We start from the raw sequence: 20637 nt of genomic DNA on the forward strand, positions 1-20637 counted from the left end.
GTTGAAAAAGAAAGAACAAAAGCTGTACATAAGTTTGAATATTGTTTATTTTTCGATTAAAAGTATACTGATACAAAAATATTTCAACCAGATTCTCTCGCTGGAGTCTAGTTTTACATGACATAGCCTCGTTTCTATCTTAACTTGTAAAGAAGTCCCTTATTCCAGCACAGGTCAAACAGTTGATTTGTACAATCATCTGTTATTAAAAAAAGATCTCGATACATAAAAATAATCTGTGTCCTGAGTAGACTTCGATTCAAATTTTTGTCACGTCTAAATTAACATTCATTAAAACACAAATAGAATTGGGCGGTCACACCATGTGAAGTTGCTACCCCGCATGAAAGCGACTGTGCCTTCAATGATAGCTTATGCAGCACAAAACATGCTGATCACAAGAGCTCAAACCATTAACATAAATGTAGAATAAAACACTGGATATTATTGCGCGACACACAGGTGATTAAAAATGTACATAAAATGATTTGAGGTTTATCTTCCATTATTTCTGCTTTGACACTGCAATCTTTGGTCACAGCATCCCTAAGTACAGATGAATAAAGATGGCTCAGCCTGGCATAACTTTAAATATATTAAAGCATGTGGGACAGCTGTTTTTGGATGTAAAATCCAACTGATAGTGATGCATCACAGTGTAATTAGACCTCTCAGCTCCCCTTTCCAGCACTAAGCTCTTCTCAATGGTGAAAATGTTGCTTGTTGTGCTTTGGAAAACGACTTAAACATGAGGTAAAGATGATAACTGAATGCAGCACGCTAAACATAATCATTCAAAGGCAACTGAGATATCTCACACCTCAGCACTTGGTGTGTAATCGGACAGCTGGGTATTCCTCATATTTGTGGTTGACTTGTGAAAATCCAAATACTGATGAAACGGTTCTTGTTTTAGATGAAACAAGTACATATGATTAAACTTTAGGAGTAAGGTGTGTTTTCAGAACAATTAAACAGAACGTGCATGATAGGTGAATGGTGTATGAAGAAACAGAACATGACATAACAAACATGTTTTCCCCTCTTACTAGAGGAAAACCTCTTACTCCTTATTAAATTATTACATTTCCACACGTATTGATTGGAATCAATGCTATAAACACTTCACAAAATCAGTCAATACTTAAGCAAGCGCTGCTTCATCTCTTCAGAGTTCTTGAGTGCACCCCAGTCCAGTAGTGCGTGTCTGTGTGTGAGAAAGAGACTCTGTTCTTGAATGAGAGGTTAGCCTGAAGGACAGACAAATTGCCAACTTCAGTACAGCTGACTATTCACCTGCTGCAGCACAGTCACCACATACTCTCTCAGCGTCTGTCAATGATACAGAAAAACATGGTCAGTCAGGGAGTTTCAATGTTTATCTATGCCTGTGCCAGTGAATGACAGAAAAACAATTAAGCTTTCTGATCATAAAAAGAGCAAGTTTGTGTAAATGTCTTATAAGACTGTATAAGAGTGATTCTTCAACTAGGGGGCCTCAAGATGACTGATTTAAAATGAGCAAAAACAACACCAAACATATTATTTCTTATTTAAAGGGGTCATGAACTGACTTTTTAAATTTTATTACATTGTTGTCTGAAGTCAGCTTACGACGTTCACTTGGTTTTTACATTAAAAAACACCATAATGAATAAGTAATGCGTTCTTTTGTTCTCTAATTTAGAGCCTAGCTCAAACGAAATCTCGCAAGACTATTCAACATGTTGAATATTTACGATCAGAAATCCTGATGTGTGGGGCGGATCCCCGAGGACAAACGCATGCACGCTCTGGAGATTATCACATGAAACGAAACAATATCAATATAAACAATATAATTTTGTTTTGTTTTTTCGTAAATTTTCTGTGAAAATCATTCCCAAAACTATCATCGCAATTTTTTTCCAGCATATCCTTTGCCATTCTGAAGTCTTGCGAGATTTCCTTTGTTAACAGTTGAGACTCAGTTGAGACTGGTTGAAAATCTGTTAGTGTGTGGTGTGCTGTCTTCATCACATCATGGCACACCATGTGTGTGTGGTCTATCACATTTTGAAAGTCTTATAAGATGTAAAAAATCTTTTGGTGTGTACAGCGCATGACTCTGTGTGCGCTTCAATGAAAACAGCACATTAATATTGAACGGTGATTCAACTGACTTGGAACATTATTGCACACCTTCCAGATATCAATCGAGTATTCAGTGTAAATGATATTTTATAAATATACTTTTGTCGTTATACCAAGTTCTAAAATATTTTATCGAGTAGAAATTGTAAAAACTATTTTTTTTAAATTCTTAATCCTTATCAGTAAATCAGAATCACTGGAAAAGTCATGGGGCTTTTGAATATTGTTGTGGACAACGGCGGCCCTTGGAGTCAAAAATGTTGAGAGCCCCTGCTCTAAGACACATTCAAGACAAAATGGTGTTGTGCATCTCATAATTCAGCAGTGAATAAGCCTCAAATGTGTGCTACCTGTGGCTTGCAGTGTTCCTCGATCCAGCTGAAGACGCAGGCAGAGAGATCCTGAAAGTTGCTGACTGACACTGCAGCATTGAAGGACTGGAACAGAGAGTCCATGATGCTCTGAAACACGCTGAACTTCACCTGATCTGAAACCTGCTCGCTGCCCTGCTGAGGGTTATTCTGATGAGCCTTCACAATGTGCTCATAGTTCCTGAAACAAACACCACAGTGTCTATTAGGCCACATTTTAGATGGCTCAAGTGACCCAATTCTGATTTTTCCCCCTCCCATGTGGCACAGATCGGATATTCCCGTCAATGTGAGTTATGTCATTGAAAAAGCGTTGATGGCGAATGACTCTGCTGGTCACCAACTGCGATCACATGACTCTTTTCAATGGCGCAATGGAGGAAGAAGGCTCAACCCAGTGGAGTCATGCTGAAGTTTGTCTTTTAAGCCTTTGGAACAACTTCTAAAGATGGTGCAGAAAGCGAAAGCTCGTATTATCATTTCGCCTGCATCCATTGCAAATCACGCCATTTTAATTTCCTTTGATATCCGCATTTACGCCACACACTTGGCCCAGAAAAGCTTGGGTATAAGAGTCACCTTTAAAAGATTTAAAGCAAAAGCCTGACTTTTTGGGACTTAAGCTTATTCACCGTAAATGTCATTTATTGGGGGCAGTATACTAGCTGGATAGGCTAATGGTGAGTGCGTCAGACAGAGTTACAGCACGGATGGAGATGAAAAGCGTGTGTATGACTATGGACTTATCTAACTCTGGGGGATACAGTGAATTAGTCCCAAAAAGTCAGCATGTTCCTTCAAGCTGGTTGTAAACTTGTTTCGTCAACAAATTGGAACCGGCAATCAAGACCTGAAGCATAATTGCGGCCTTAGTGGTCACATTAGTTTGTTTGGTTGTTTATTAAGTTTTTAATGCCATGTCAGCATCAGGGATGTTTGTATGGCAACCACAAGGTCAATATCACAATCCATAAAATTGTAACTATAATATAAAACATTTCAACTTGATGAGTTAGAAATTCTAAAATACATTCGGGTGATACATTCTGAAATAATTTTCTAGCATTTTCATAAAAATTACAATCCAACAGAATATGAACAGTCAACGCGAGAGACATAAAGGAGGAACTTCCACATTAGTATGTGAAGACTTCTCCCTCTCTCAAAGGTCTTAAAGGGTGTTATCTTTCTTGGCAGAAGAGTGACACTGTCAGATAAAGCCCTATGTCACCCAAAAACAGCCCCGCAGGACAATAAGGGGAACTATATTTGTCAACTTCAGCAGTTAAATATGTTTCTGGCCCCCCTCTGAATTACCAACCACTCACGTTTTCATTATTTTCAGCGCCATCACCTCCTTCCTAAGTGTGGAAACATCCTCTTCCTGCTTCTTCTTTTCTTTGTGGAGAAACTGAATGTAGTCGATTGCTGTTAAAAACAAACACACACACAGAGTTGCTTAGCTTTTCCATTCTGGACTAAAAGATGTTACAAGGAAATATTAATCGGCAACAATGAAGGTCCTCACTCTTCTGCAGAACTGTAGCTTTGCTGATCTTCTGTGTGGCCATGGTAAAGTCAGACTGCTGCTGGCATGTAGGCACTATAGACTGCAGGTCATCGTAGCCTTTCTGTGGGATAGAGATCCAAACAGACACTTTTGAGTGATGAGCTGCATGTGTGAAGCATGGCACTGAGTACTTTTACACATGGGGAGCTCATGATACACTGTTTTTAGTGGCTCAGTTAGTATCTCTGCATCTGTTCTGAGTTTGGGTCGCTTATAACGTATATGGGAAAACAACATGTGCCTACCACCTTCCACCATAAGCGCTTATGAACTGGCTGTTGAAAACAAAATAGAAGGGCTCCCTGTGGTTCTCTGTGTATATATATTATCTTGGTGATTTAATGTTAGAAAATTAATAAATGAAGACCATAAAAATGAGTATACAATTTAAAAACGCATCTTAAAAAGGCACTGTTCCTTTTCATTGCATCAGGCTCGCTCTTTCTCCCATATTTTAAACATAACGTGTCCCATGTTTACCCTCTCTAAACAGATTTATGAGCACCGTTGCTGCCCTGAATTGAGAGTCACCGTGTGCAGCTGCTGACAGACCAATCAAAACAAGACCACCATTGCAATATTAAAAATGAAATGTTTTGAAGTTAATGTGCTTTTATGATTGATCATAGCGTCACTTCCAAGTACTTAGGTTCCCGTGGCATCCGTAATATGAAATTTTATGCTATTCTCAGTCTTACCTTGATGGCGTCCCTGCGTTTCTGCTCTGCCTGTGTGTGTGCCTGTCTCCTCCGGTCTTTATAGGACTCCTTATAGGGCGTCTCATGTCTGTTGTCACTGTCTTCGTCATCTAAACCAAAGGGAAGAACAACCATCTGTTAGCAACTAGTGCTCATGATTATTATCTGTCTACAGTATCAACTTTTTTTTGTATTATGATGTACATCCAAATATAACAGATATTGAAAAAGAAAAATATAGGAAAAACAAAAGAGGCAAACAAACGCTAAATGATTAGAAAGTCCTGCATGTCAGAGAGGAGATAGTTACAACATTTATTAAAAATTACAAGGTCAAAAATAAGAATAAAATGTATAGAAGAATCGTTCACAATAACAATTGACTTGAGATGCATTTAGAAAATAGATGCATTTTTGATTTCTTTTTAACTGTAACAGTGGAAAACCATCCAGAAAAGGGGAGCAATTTTAGAGCAAAGGGTATTTATCAATAAAAAAAAAAAATGGCCATGTTTGATATTAGATGATTGCGATTTGTAGTATCATCACCTGTGTTTGGAACTGAAGAGGCACTTGTGGATCCAATGCTGTTGGCTCTTGACACCAAACTTCCTTTGCAAGCATTTTCGGCAAAGAAACCTAAAGACATGGAAATTTAAATATGTGTAAATATATAACCTACATGTGTTACACTTTGGCTACTTAAACTACAATATTTGACTGACAGCACAAACAAATTAGTTTGAGTTTGTCAAATCCGCCTTTTATGTACTTAAGTTTTCATAACTGTCTCCATCAAACCTATCCTGAAGTCTAACCTTCATCTTTAAAAACACAATGTAGTCTGTAACTGTGTAGTTGAGTACTCACTGTGATCAAAACCGTTGTCGCTGAAGGTGCCATCTGTCTGCTGAGACATGGTGATAGAAAGACAAACAGAAGAACAGTCAAAGCCAGCCAGACTAAACATCAGAGACCAGCCAACTATTGATCATATATGTCTGACCTGTCCTGCCTTGCCTTGCCTTTTACTAGGACACCTCTAACTCCCCACTGTGAGGTGTCCCAAATAAACCCCTTTGAAAGGTAATATTTAATCTACATGCATAATGTCTCTCCAAACTCTCAGATTGAGCAATCATCGTCATATTGTCAAGCTGTCATTACAGCTTGTGGAAAAGAGGGCATATTTTATTCGTTGCTTATGAATATGCGGCAGGAACTGAAAAGAATAAATACAGTGAGGAACAAAGACAACTGAATCGAACCGTATCCCTCTGGAGAGTCGATTCGGTCGTTCGATGCCCAAGAATTATCGTTCTAATGTATGCTTTTTGAAAACTGTCAGAATAAAAGTCAATGTATCCAACAAGCGAATTAGCTTAGCAGATTCAACTCTTAAGTTAAACATCTGTGTCACACAGCTTCCACTCGGTTATTTTCAACATAAATGGTTATTTTAAGCACAGAACCGTTTTTTGCAGTGTTTCTTCAGTGATTTATTGTCTAAATCAACGCTAATTATACTACATTTAAAGATCACGGCCGTGGGAAGCTGTAATTCTTTTGACTTGCTGAACTTTAAGGCTAGCAAGCTGAGCTAGAAAGTGAAACCAACCGTTGCAGACTTACACAGATTAACAGAAACACACGTTACGAAATCGATTTTGAAGGAAACGGCTGTTAAAAATCACCAGACGGTCTTTATCTGAATAGACATTTTTACCTTTAGCCAGGGATCCTCCGGCGACGCGCTGTTTTCCGTCATTTTGAGATGGTCCTCACTGCAGAACATGAAATCCACGGGGAGGAGTCGGATCCAGAGATCCAACTCCTCCCACTATATATTCTTCGCCCCCACGCGCCTGACCACAACCAGTACCAGCATTTTGATGAAAGTGGTCCATTGTTTGCTCTCATCAGTGTAAGTCTACCTTTTGATTACTAATATAATCGCGATAGATTAATAATTTAGTGTGTGTATTTGAGTAAATTTTTGATAGTGTTCATACTTTTTGATAACGCCGAGACATGTTTAACTAGTCCGCCAAACTGCCATCCATAAATGGTAAGTTTAGGTCGTTTTTAGCGTTAACTTGAACGTTATCACACACGTGTAGATGTGGTCTACCTATCTAAAGTAACGTTAAAGTAACGTTAGTTAGTTTAGGATAATACTGCTGGTACTGTTTATAGCTAGGGTAAGCTAACATGTGTTGTCAGTCTAGCTAACGTTACTCACTAGCCAGGATATGCATCGCTAACTTCGCAAGAAATAACCTTTGAAATGCATTTAACGTTCTTCATAGATGCACAGAACAGTGTTGCGACATGAGCAGGTTGTCATTCAGAGATGCCAGAGCTGTTGCTGTAATTATCATTGCCCGTTCTGCGGACCAAAAGTTTTCAAACCCACCACAGAACTTCACGTGGTAAAGAATCATGTCTCCCGTTGGCAGTACAGCATCAAGGCAAGTTGGCATTGATTTTATTTTTTATTCGAAATAATTTAAACGTTTTTCATTATTATACATGTTCATAATGTTGAAATTACTGTACTGACGTTATCGTTTGCTTATTAGCCTAATTTGCTTTATTTAAGTCTTATAGTGTTGTAATGCTTGAACAACTAAATAACATATTGTTGACCTTTTTTAGCATGCTTCTTACATCAGTCTATCTCATAAGTAAAATAGTCATAATCCCAATAATACATGAATTGTTTATTTAATCAGTTATACCATACCCACATTACCACGACTTATGCCATTATGACTCAGGACATTAAGTGTTATCCCTTTATTTACATTAAAATTCATATATATTTTTTATTTATTTATTTATTTATTTTTCAGAATTCCTTATTGTCAAGTGCAACTTGCAGTGCAGAGTACAGGCACATTTTCACTGTTGCTACTGTTCAAAAACAGTCATAAGGAAAGTCCAGATTATAAAACATCTACAAGTATGTTCAAAAGACAAGTTCCACCCACAGAAACTGTTGAGACAGCTGCATTCATTGAACCAGTTGCCAGCAGTGAACCAATTATTCCAAGTGAACCGATTATTTCAAATGAAGAAGTTTCCTTTAAAGAACCAGCTGTGGCTGAAGGTGTCTCCTTGCCTGTAAAATCCCTGGCTGTTCTCAAAAATGTTCGTATCCAGAAAAAAGTGCAGTGCGTTCACTGTGGAGTGACCATCAACAAGTAAAATCTTGATGTTCATGTTAAAAGAAAACACACTAAAAAGATCTGTGATGTTACAGAAAATCGTCACCTACCTTCACAGTGCATAGACCCAGTTAATGGTATATATGCAGTTGAAAAGTCATTTTACAGACCATGTTCTGTAATCCATGTCCAGAAAAAAACCTCATGTCAACATCCAGTTGTAAAATGTGAAACCGATGAATGCAGTACCAATGCAGAATTAGCCAGACGAAGTGGCTTTCAGCACTTTGAGTGTATGCATATGAAGTCGTTGCAGTTCTGTCCATGGCCTAACAGGACACCTGTTGTCCTTGAGGAAGATGTCCTGTTAGACATGATATCTGCAAATGTGTTTGGGGAACCGACAAAAACATCATGCATGGTCGCCAAGGCAGCAGCAAGTGCAGCTGGTGTTCCACTGTCTGTTGAGGTGACTATTGGAGGTCCATCTACAAAAAAATACATTTCTTTCTGTGTATGAAAACAAAGTCTCGTACTACAGTAGACTTGGTAGAGTCATTGCTTCCTATGACAGCAATCGCAACACGTGGCATTGTCCCTGTGCAAAGCCAAGAAGATCTTGTTTGCACAAAAACATAGCTAGGTGGCATCTCTTCCAGGTACAAAGGCAGTTGTTTACATCATCACCCATTGCCAGACCTGCTCAGGGCCTAGTACAAGAACATGCCTTTCAGGAAAGTACCAGATTGGAATATCCCCCCAGTGGTGAAGGTCTCAAACAAATGGTGTATTACTTGATAAAAAAAACAAAACACTGCCAGCCGAACTCCCCCAGAAGTACATCACAGGCTCAATGACAATCAAAGACATTCCCAAACACCTTGTGCCAAAGGAGACTGTTTGCTCAGAATGTACAGGCAATGTGGTCCTAAGTGAGCCAGTGTTGATTACTTCCAAAGGAAAGTGTATAACGTACACTGGCATTGTTGAGGGTAAGTATGAGTAAAATACCTATTTAGTGTAACATCACTGTGTTAAGCTGTCTCAATGAATATTTTTAAATTATTTAATTATTATTATTTTTTTTTTACAGGATTTTCTACCTACTGCCGCATGTGCAGCAACTGTGGTCTAAAATATCGCTATCAAGAGTGGACTGATGGTCTTCACAATTTTGATGACCATTTGCTGATGTCATTACACATGTGTGTTGTCCTGCGCCATTCACTCCAGGTTTGCTATTATTAAAGGTTTTAATTGGCTTTATGCACAGCTGCACTACTTCCTGAACTTAAGCCAGCAGGCACACCTGGATTAATCAATTTGACCAATAATGGCAGACAGGAAACAAGGAGCTGGCTGAAGTTCAGGAAGTAGTGCAGCTGTGCATAAGGCCAATTATATGGTGTTCTTTTAAATTATCTATATGCTAATAACTAATCTTGTCAAAACAGACTCATCATGCCATTAGCAGAGCTGTTGAGGTTTTGGAGACCACAACACAACAGAAATTTCCACGTAAAGAAAAAATCCTTCATGCATATATGCATTTCGAAGCACTAACAGACCATGACTATGCATACTCCTGTGTTAAGTGCGGCTACCATCCCGCGGTTGTGATGGATCTTCACAAAAAGGCGGCATTTAATATGCCTGGTAAGTCATATCAACATAAGAGCTATTAATAATATAAAAAATATTCTATAAACATGTTCTTTGTTTCATTGAGAATTTTTATTACAGTGAGTGAGATTCCTCCTCCACCACCTGAATATGACGGTCAGGTCAATTTGAAAGACTTTTGGACATCTGTGACTGCCGAAGTAGTTTGCCGCGGCCTATTGGGCAGTAAGGAGTTATTTTGTTTTTGTAAGACATACAAGTCTAGCACGTTGCATAATGGATAGCAACAGTTGTTTTAAAATAATTGCATTAAACTAAATTAGCAAGGGAAATTACCAACCAAATGTGTATATATTTTAGTTTTTATTTATTGAAATAGTACATTTTTTCAGGTGCCCTTCAAAATCCTTTTTTGGTGTCACCATCATACCACTACTGGGCTCCCTGGATTGGTCCCAACACCAGAAGAGAAGATATTGTTTTAAATACTGAGTATGCCAAGATGCACGCCCCACGACCAGCTACTGAAGATGCCGAACTTCAAATTACAGAAGAGAGGCTAGAAGAAGTGCTTACTGATCTAAAGGTAATTTTTTTTATTTTGTTTTCTTCATAAACAAATCAATATATTGTTTTTTTTTTTTTATTGCAACCTTGTATGTGCAGGTGGATGTGGTGCGGCGCCTTTGCAAGCAATGTGGTCTGGACCCATCAGGTTCCAAAATGGATCTTGTTCTGAGACTTAGACAGGAGATGAGAAACAGGTCATCTTATGACAAGGTTTTCCAGAAGGTTTGGGGGGCTTCAGGTAGGATTACTTTTGAGAAATATTTTAGTCCATGTAATGTGAATAGTGTTGTGTTTAACACAGGGTATTGCTGTCAATATAGTTTTTGTTTAAGACAGCTTAGAATTGTATATTTATTAGCATAACCAAAACATATTTATTATGCTTTTTAGGGGGTTGGGCAGTCATCACATGCCCCTGTGGAGTTGTGTATTCCCTGAAGTTTCTCCTTCGGGCAGAGTCTCCGCGGGACTACGCAGATTGTCTTTTGTCTTTTAAACATTTCCCAAATGTCAATATCTATGACTTTGCAAGGGGCTTAGCCACACACACTAACCTTAGGGAGCCAGAATGTATCCCTTTCAGACCTTATGAGGGACGACTAAAAGAGCCTACTCCAGAAAATATCAAACTAGCTGTTGACGGTCAACTGAAAGTAAACCTCCTTTGGTTGAAGGAAAAGAAGGACAATGTCGATCCAGATTGTCACCCTGTTACAGGTTCAGCTGAACATTATGCGCTTTACAATCTGTTTCATGAAAATAACACAAAAGATGCCCGAGATGCACTGCGTAAAATTCAGATAGTCCCAGAATTGGCAGGCTGGGTGAATAGTCAACGTGCTGAACAGCTTTTTTCTGACATGAGAAAAAACAATTACTTCCTCAACACACTCATTCATCTGGACACATTTTCATGATGCGGAATATACTACAGCATTACAACACAAAACAAAATAAGAAGATAGAAGATGGCATCAGAAAGATTGTACCACAAAATGCCCAGTTGCATTTAGATGTACATGGCCAAATAATAATGGGTAACTCGATTGTTTATACATTTTTATTCCTGTCATGACTTTTTCTGTTGGTTATAGTACAATTTTTGTTTTGTTTTTTGGTGCTACCCCAGTAGCCACACCCTCTGATGGGACACCTGCAGCCACAGCCTCTGATGGGACACCTGCAGCCACACCCTCTGATGGGACACCTGCAGCCACAGCCTCTGATGGGACACCTGCAGCCACACCCTCTGATGGGACACCTGCAGCCACACCCTCTGATGGGACACCTGCAGCCACACCCTCTGATGGGACACCTGCAGCCACACCCTCTGATGGGACACCTGCAGCCACACCCTCTGATGGGACACCTGCAGCCACACCCTCTGATGGGACACCTGCAGCCACAGCCTCTGATGGGACACCTGCAGCCACAGCCTCTGATGGGACGGATGGATCCGTGGCTAGGCTGATGCATGCGGAAAGGGAAATAAAAGACTTCCGGCGCTGGGAAGGCCCGAAAACTTTGGTAAATTTCCTTTTGCCAGTATCCAATGGACATTTTCATTGTCATTTCACCAACACTTGTTCGTGATCCACAAAATAACTCAATTGTTGAGTCAGGGAAATTGTGGAGAGTGCTGATATGTATTTTCCATTTTCCAGCATGACTTTGTATTAGATTGCACAAAGCCACAGGACGAAGTAGTCTGTTCTGTTGGCACAACAGTCTTAAGAAGAGCAGATTGTGTTGGTCTGGGAACCAATTGTGAACTGGAGGCAACAGTAAGTAACATTTATATGGTTCCATTATGGTTTGCCTGCGCTAACATTATTCTTTTGCTAGGTTGTAAACTGCTGCCTTTCATTGATCTGCTACCTTGCTGGACAGAAGGTATGTTATGATTTTGCTTATATTTAATACCATATGTGAATGCATAGGTTGTTATGAAAGTTATGGTTTTGATATAGCTATACTTAATCACTTTCATCTGATATTAGGGGTTAGATGTCCTTGCTGTGGATTCCTATGTATTGGCATGTTGGAGTCCACCTCAATGCGTAGACCCCTTTGAGTCACTACCAGTTAGTGGTTATTACTTCATATAATTACAATTTGATTAAAGTAATGTGTTTGTACTCTACACTGTTGTTGCACTATAAACTTTGATCCGTTTAATTTGCTCACCAACAGGCAGATGCAGCATTTAAAGACTGCATCCTTTTTCCTATATGGACACCTGGACACTGGCACTTGTGTGTAAGTTTTGACTGTCAATTGTGTCATCTTTTAGCATTTTAAATAGGTGTTGAAGACAGACCTGTTGCAGTTTTAATGAGGAGTGAGTAAGCAGTAGGTTTGTACATTCCAACGTGAGATAAACAAGACCAATGCACTGTTCTGTCAACATTGTTTTAATTGATTTACATATGAAGAGCTCTTTTCCAAAACGCTATAAATCCATTTCAATAGTTTTCAGGAAAACTACATTTTTTACCTAGACCCACACATTTTGTGAATATTCAAATTATCCTGTTTAAATGTTTTATTGGTTCAGTCTGAACATTTTGAACAATAATTATTAAATCAAACAACAATATTGTTAATGATAATTTAAAAGTTAATTTTATTTTTTTCCAAAACGCTATAAATCGAAATAAACCTCAAACAAATAGTACCAATTTCAACATATGCATGAAAAAAAACAAATTATTAATACCAATTTCAACATATGCATGAAAAAACGAATTATTAAAAATGATCAATATATGATAACGATATTCAAAAAAGGGATGGGCACCCCTCCAGCACATGCACACACACACACAGGCTACATAACATGTGAGCAAAGCGGAGCAGCATGACGCTTAAATATAAGTAAACAAAAAAAAAATAAATAAATAAACATTTCACATTTGTTTTTAATGATATTACATTACTTATTTTTATTATTTCATCTATGTTGAGTAGGCTATGAAAAGGGAACCGCATGAGATGAGTAAGATAGGATCAAAATTTAAAAGCTGCCCAATATCGGAAAATATTTGGAGTGCGTCAGACATGATTTTGACCACTTATTAAGTTTTGTTTTGTAGAAAGCTTGTAAATTTAGTTTCATATAAATTGTATCTTCATTTTAATAAATTTTTAATCGACAAATTGACTGGATTAATACATTAGAAGTAAATATCAGACAATATAATCAGGACACAGAGGCGCGCAGGTGAACCGGAGCGCGTCTCATAATATGAACCGAAACACCGCGATGCTTGCCTCACACAGGCCTGAGAACTAAGCTACAGAAAGCTTTAAATATCTACTTTTAAACAAAACAATTAAAAACTAAAATAAATGGGCAACTCTCTGCGTATGTAGGCTAATTCGAAGTATGCGTTTCTCTATGCGCGTTCACTGCGAAGATGGCGAGTAAGCATCATCAACTTTATCTTTGTTGCTGACACTGACAGAAAACACTAGTTTATTAATAAACAATTCAAATGTTTCATGCATAATCATTACTTTTGCCGGTTCTTTGTGGCAAGCTTTATGCATACGTTGAGATGCGGAATATGCAATTAAAAACACTCATATGGTTTTTCTCCCATTTAATTAAATCAATATATGTGATTACTGATAATACAAATGGCTTAACCCTTGTGCATTGTTCAAATTCACTACCCTTTCGTTATGTTCGTGGCTGAAAAAAGCCACTACTTTAAACTGCTGTAAAAATGTATCAGATAAATATTTTTTTCAAATTTTTTGCATGAATCTATTAACCGACCTCAGTCCTGATCAAAACTACTAATTTTTTTTAAAAAATTCAGGATTTTAACTCTTTAATTGCCAAATTCATAAATGATGTCACTGATTTGGGGGGAAAAAAACACAAAATGACTTATTTTCAATATAAAATATGATTGTGGACTGGATTTTTTTTTACCTTTTATCACAGTCTTGGACATGTCAAAGATTAGAAACAACATTGGTTTTGATGCATTGTTAGTTTTTGTGTAGCATCAGATTTTAACTTTTTCTCCCTCATTTACTGTTCGTGGCTGTTTTTGCCCCATTGACTTCCATTATAACCACATTTTTTGATTGCAAAGCCATGACACCATAAAATCATGCATTTTTGATTGTTGATGGTTTTCCCTGTTGGTAAGAGGTAAAATTTGTAATTTTTACTGTTGATAACCAGGTGGAACCATTTAACCCTTTAGACAGGCCTGTGCAAAAAAAAGCTTAGTTTCTAGCTTTTACATGCAGTTATATGGAGTATAATAGCATATTACAGTGTGTATATGTGTGTGTGGGTGTGCGTGAGTGTGTGAGAGAGTGTGAGAACTCACCTTGATGCGTCTGAGAAAATAAAAATAAACACTTCAGCTCTCAAAACTACATGGAGTAAACAAAAACAAAGTAAGTGTATTTATGCATCTGCTGCCTTTTGATGGTGAGAAATGCAGACTAAACAAAAACAAAGCAAGTGGATATAAACGCTTGTCATATGATGGTGAGAAGAGCAGCAAGCAACATGAGAGAGGGCTTGACTTGTAGTGAAGTTTTAGAGATGATTATGCAGTCTGACCCCTCCAGCGAGCTGCAGGAGGTATTGTCTTCTCACTCTGACCGCAGACTCAGGACAGTCAGATCCTGGTTTGGATGTGGCACCCTCATCATCATCTCAAGCTTCCACTGAAGGCGAGGAGGATTCAGATGATTCTGGATCTGGATGGACTGGGAGAATCTTGAGAGGGACATGGTGGTTCTGAAAATCGCATGACCACTGCGATCATCCCACAGGCAACGTGTGGACTCCCCTCTGGATCTGTAGACGCTGGCCAAAATCAGTAGCCCCATGCACAGAGATATGTGGAGTCCACAGATCCAGGATCCTCTGAATCCTCCTCGCCTTCAGTGGAGCTCTAGCTTCCACTGAAAGCAGGAGGATTCTGTGGATCCTGGATCTGGGTGGATTGGGAGAAATGGTGAAGTATGGTTTTCCACCAGTGCGGAGACAATTCCCTTTCTTCAGCCTGCAAGAGGCGTGAGTCGAGGGCCGACACGCAATGCTATCGCAATGGTTCAGAACATGGATTCTGTGTTCAATCTGTTTTTTACGGAGGAGACGACTGACCTCATTGTTAGCATGACCAACCTCCATGGGCACCGCACAATGAGAAACTGGACTGGGGTGGACTCCACAGATCTCTGTGCCTACATGGGGCTACTGATTTTGGCCAGCGTCTACAGATCCAGAGGGGAGTCCACACGTTGCCTGTGGGATGATCGCAGTGGTCATGCGATTTTCAGAGCCACCATGTCCCTCTCAAGATTCTCCCAGTCCATCCAGATCCAGGATCATCTGAATCCTCCTCGCCTTCAGTGGAAGCTTGAGATGATGATGAGGGTGCCACATCCAAACCAGGATCTGACTGTCCTGAGTCTGCGGTCAGAGTGAGAAGACAATACCTCCTGCAGCTCGCTGGAGGGGTCAGACTGCATAATCATCTCTAAAACTTCACTACAAGTCAAGCCCTCTCTCATGTTGCTTGCTGCTCTTCTCACCATCAAATGACAAGCGTTTATATCCACTTGCTTTGTTTTTGTTTAGTCTGCATTTCTCACCATCAAAAGGCAGCAGATGCATAAATACACTTACTTTGTTTTTGTTTACTCCATGTAGTTTTGAGAGCTGAAGTGTTTATTTTTATTTTCTCAGATGCATCAAGGTGAGTTCTCACACTCTCTCACACACTCACGCACACCCACACACACATATACACACTGTAATATGCTATTATACTCCATATAACTGCATTTAAAAGCCAGAAACTAAGCTTTTTTTGCACAGGCCTGTCTAAAGGGTTAAATGGTTCCACCTGGTTATCAACAGTAAAAATTACAAATTTTACCTCTTCCCAACAGGGAAAACCATCAACAATCAAAAATGCATGATTTTATGGTGTCATGGCTTTGCAATCAAAAAATGTGGTTATAATGGAAGTCAATGGGGCAAAAACAGCCACGAACAGTAAATGAGGGAGAAAAAGTTAAAATCTGATGCTACACAAAAACTAACAATGCATCAAAACCAATGTTGTTTCTAATCTTTGACATGTCCAAGACTGTGATAAAAGGTGAAAAAAAATCCAGTCCACAATCATATTTTATATTGAAAATAAGTCATTTTCTGTGTTTTTTTTTCCCAAATCAGTGACATCATTTATGAATTTGGCAATTAAAGAGTTAAAATCCTGAATTTTTTTTAAACATTTAGTAGTTTTGATCAGGACTGAGGTCAGTTAATAGATTTATGCAAAAAAATTTGAAAAAAATATTTATCTGATACATTTTTACAGCAGTTTAAAGTAGTGGCTTTTTTCAGCCACGAACATAACGAAAGGGTAGTGAATTTGCCCAGAGTGTACTGTTGAGTTTTTGAAAAATTTCAAAGCATTTTCCCAAAATATGTGTCAAAATAAGATTTGTCACCAAAAATCATTCCATTTGCTGAAACAAAGAAATAGTTACGGCCAAATTAAGACAAAAAAATACCCCTTAGTGGCTGAAAAAAGCCACAACAGCACATAAGGGTTAAATGATCTACTACTAGTCGACTAGAAAACTAGGACTCATTTTGAGGAATGAATGTACATAATAAACCTCTGTTCAGAGTGCCGCCGTGCTGGATTGTGTAGAGCGCTCATTGAATTTGAGGATTTATCGTGTTTAGGCTAAAAACAGGGCTGGTGCTTATCGCGGCTTGGGAAGAAACTGTATCTTGCAGTACATTTTAAACAAGGAAATATAGCGATTCGGCATGAAACGTTGATAGAGCAGTGAAAGGGTTCTGTCCGCAGCAGAATGACACGACAAACTCATTTTTTTTTTAAATGTCGTTTAACGCGTTTTGGAAAAGAGCTCTTCATATATTCACAGGTCATGAAGCCCAAACTTAAAAGGATGTACATTCTTGATTCATCCGATCCTTGTGGTTTTGGGCAGGCGTATAATGTGTCCATGTTCAGGTTTTCTACTAATATGTAGGGACTGTTCTTTGTCCCCCGTTCAGTGCGAGGTTTGGGACTGTTCTTTGTCCCCTGTTCAGTGCAAAGTTGACTGCTGTTTGTGTACTTTTTAATGTTTGCATGTTTGGTGTTGAGATGGTCCTTGCCTAAAAGATCCAACTGTATCTCTGTCATAAAGACTGAGCCAGAGGTTTTTATTTAGAAATGTAACTATTCTTTTACATTTCTTCAATGCCCAAATCTTTTGAAATTCAGTAGTATGCACAATGTTGGTTTAGGCCTAGTCAACCACTGAAAGAATGGCATTGAAAGAACTGTAACAGTAAAGAACAAAGTGCATGCCAAACTTGCTACTGCAACCCAAATAGCGGGTTTTTCAAAATCGGACCTATAGAGGTGGTTCCTAAGTTTAAAACTGTTTTCAACTTTTAAAAAGTTTTAACTCTGTATCTGTTCTCTTTTGAAGCATGATCGCAACAAAATTGATAGCTGGAAACTGGCAACTCGTTAAGAACAAGGTACATTGCACTCAGCATTCAACACTGTTTTCTGACAACTGTCATCACTACAAAATGTATATAGTATGTTTTGGATTTTTGTCAGGATATTCCACCATCGCAGAGAGACCACTTGGACTGTGGAGTGTTCATGCTAATGGTATGTGACAAATGAAGCTTCAAGTTAACCTTACCTGACTTTGGGGATTGCATTTCAAAGGCAATGAGTATAGGAAGAATTTGTAAGTGATTGGAAATGAAAAATGTTATGTGTTACAGTATGCACTATACATTACTTTTGAGTGGCCATTTGATTTTACCCAGGTGAGAGCCTTTAATTTATTAGAGACATGTTTTGATGACTCTTTCATTTTGTCTCAGTTTTTGATGTTTTTTTGTTTTTTGTTTCCTTAGACTGACATGCCTTTAATCCGAGGGTGTTGGCTGAACCTAGCATTAAAGTGCATGAGCCATGAAAGGTGAGAATCAGATTTGCAAAACAAAAAACAGTCTTTCCAAAGTTTTCACTTTGTTTTTATTTTTCAAACCATTTACCATGTTATAGGGAAGCCTCAAGCCTCAAGAAGTATCAAGTGGATTACATGCATGGTTGTCACAAGGACCACTGGATTCTTATGGTATAATGTCTGACAAGTTACTAGCAATTTGCACATTGTACAAATTTTGCCTCACAGAATACCAGTGATTGTATTCCTTGTACAGCGAGTATGTGGATTTTATACAACCTTGACTTCACAATCACTCTAGATTTTACTTCACAATAAAAACAGTCTGGCCGTCACGTATATATGTATGTAGTATCCACTATCCACTTTGGTATATATTTATGTAGTATTCACTACATACATGTATACTAAAAACAAAGACCTAGATAAATTGAAGAACTGGGCTTTTGGGCCATTATCTTTTCTTTTGTTTCTCTTTTTTGTACATTTGTTCACAGTTGCCAGCATCTGTTCTGGAGGACATTTTTATTGATCTGGTTCTCCAGGAGGGTGATGAGGCAATTTTGAAGCTGGCCCTTGTGTGCACTCGCTTCAGAGACCTTGTGACACGGGAAGGCTTCAGGAGACGAGCCCATTTTCTTTGGCTTGATACTGATAGTAAGTGTTTATTTTTTGCGTTATTTTTATTTACTTATTTATTTTTTGCTTGATTGGCTGGTCGATGAATTCCAGCCTTGTGTATTTTTGTGTGTGATTTAAAAAAAAAAGTTCTATGTGTACAGGTGTCACAAATTGGACTGTTTTCTCACCGTACTACAAGGCGGAGTACTACAAAATGTACAAACTGGAAACGTGTCGGCAATGTGGAGACGTGTACAAACACTGCACTCCAGGTATGCATTGTTAGTTGTTGCCATGGAGTGTTTTACTTTCAATGATGAATTAATACATTGAAATATTTACTTTCTATGCTAACCCACAGGATATGGAGGTCGAGGAAGAAAGGGGGAACTTTTTAGAATAACAAGTGAAGACACCCACCCAGACTTCTGCAGCGAGTTCTGCCAGATCTGTTTTGACCATTTTGGGATGAATTAACTAATTGTGAATGGTTTCCCTGTAATGTTTTTGTCGTTCTGCGTGTTTTCCCAATGTGGTTTTCCTTATGTTTTGCCTTCAAAGTTTCCCTACTGTTTTCAAATGTCTGTTTTACCTAGTGTGTTAATAAATATGTTTTTCCCCTCCGATTTAATCCTATTAATTTTTCATGCATTTATGTAATTGAGATGCTCTTATGTTATGTAAATGATGTCAGATTCCATTGTGAAGTCATTTATAAGTATAAAATGAGTGCTGCTATAATATAGTCACTTACAGTTGCATAATCAGTTGTGGAAAAAGCAAACATATTTTCTGCTTGAATTAAAACTTGATTTAAAATCTCTGAAAATTGGTATTTCAAAATACCAGAAAATTGGTATTTTTTTCAAAAATTGGTATTTCACGTAACAATGAACCACATGTTTTTCAGGGAAGATTAAATGTAACCAATCTTTTTATTTTTGATTATAATTATATGCTTGTTCCAAATAATAATAATTAAAAAAATCTAATAAAATACTTGGCTATTGCCCACCACTATACGTAATAAAAGGTACACATTCACACAATGTACAAACTACAGTGTTTGTAACTTTTTAAACTTTATTAAATAAGATTTGTTTTCAGCAAGTTTGTTTTTCCCGTCAAAAGTCGTCATCATCTTCATTTATATTGCGCTAACATTGTAGATTTGTTACAAAGCAGCTTAACAGAGATAAACGTATAATTTAAGGTAACTGAGATTGTTTAGCTAAATTGTGGTTCTTTAATAAAGTTACTTTCAGCTAAAGTTAGTTTTGATTGATTCGCTTCCGTCGCAACGATCTTTTGTTATTAAATTAGGGGCCGCTAAAATGACGCCATTTTCTCTAAACAGCTAGGAATCTGTCGACCAATCAGAATGCAGTGCGAGGAAATCCAACTCCGCCCCCTGAATCTGGATCCGACTCCGCCCCTTGGATCCTGATCCGACTCCTCCCCGTGGATTTCATGTTCTGCATTGAGGTGCTACTGGAGATTTTGGAATAAACAACGACGGGATATAACGACCTGTGCCCCCTAGTGGCCATTACCTGATCCTCATTCTGATTTTTTTTCTATTGTTCAAGACTCATCCCTCACTCTGTTCATCTCTCTTTAAAGTTTAAACCAGGGGTCTCAAACTCAAATTAACTGAGGGCCGCTGGAGATAGAGTCTGGGTCAGGCCGGGCCGCATCAAGTATTCCAAAAAAAAAACAAACAAACAAAAAAACAAATGTATTTAAGTATTCCAAAAATGGAGCACAACTGTTCCATTCTTCTCAATCTTTATTATTAATGTTTCTTCTGAACTGTTCCTCTGAATTTGATCATTCTTTTCTGTACATGATTGGTTCTTCATGAACCGTCCTTCTGACAGTTG

At 38.3% G+C, this 20637-nt stretch overlaps 1 protein-coding gene, 1 long non-coding RNA gene and 1 other non-coding gene across 6 annotated transcripts; 2 read left to right on the plus strand and 1 right to left on the minus strand.

Moving 5' to 3' along the window:
- Positions 1-29: 29 nt before the first annotated feature.
- mlx (MAX dimerization protein MLX) lies at positions 30-6595 on the minus strand. 4 transcript variants are annotated; one of them, XM_089128652.1, is made up of 9 exons: positions 6499-6595; positions 5643-5682; positions 5322-5411; positions 4773-4882; positions 4033-4135; positions 3833-3932; positions 2484-2685; positions 1297-1332; positions 30-1207 (listed from the first exon to the last, which is right to left on the minus strand). In XM_089128652.1, exons 1-9 carry the CDS (start codon positions 6565-6567, stop codon positions 1169-1171), a joined length of 789 nt encoding a protein of 262 aa, XP_088984778.1. In that variant the 5' UTR covers positions 6568-6595; the 3' UTR covers positions 30-1168. The 4 variants fall into 4 exon arrangements, with proteins under 4 accessions (XP_088984778.1, XP_088984779.1, XP_039542250.1 ...); XM_089128653.1 differs by having other exon boundaries at positions 5643-5679; positions 6499-6590; XM_039686316.2 differs by having other exon boundaries at positions 30-1332.
- Positions 6596-6604: 9 nt separating this feature from the next.
- Positions 6605-7954, plus strand: LOC148982036 (uncharacterized). Its single transcript, XR_016155150.1, has 3 exons — positions 6605-6696; positions 7082-7243; positions 7628-7954. It is a non-coding gene; the product is annotated as an uncharacterized LOC148982036 (long non-coding RNA).
- Positions 7955-7982: 28 nt separating this feature from the next.
- On the plus strand, positions 7983-18624 carry LOC120469862 (uncharacterized; the record flags this gene model as incomplete). The annotated part of the gene is made up of 17 exons (XR_016151032.1): positions 7983-8934; positions 9036-9175; positions 9397-9598; positions 9686-9790; positions 9958-10151; positions 10232-10373; positions 10526-11172; positions 11265-11662; positions 11800-11919; positions 11981-12028; positions 12136-12219; positions 12329-12394; positions 17636-17687; positions 17773-17826; positions 17946-17990; positions 18081-18145; positions 18232-18624. It is a non-coding gene; the product is annotated as an uncharacterized LOC120469862 (transcript).
- Between the last annotated feature and the right edge of the window lie 2013 nt (positions 18625-20637).

This window comes from Pimephales promelas, chromosome 3 (genome assembly GCF_988280905.1).
Source record: "Pimephales promelas chromosome 3, fPimPro1.hap1.1, whole genome shotgun sequence".
Lineage (NCBI taxonomy): Eukaryota > Metazoa > Chordata > Actinopteri > Cypriniformes > Leuciscidae > Pimephales > Pimephales promelas.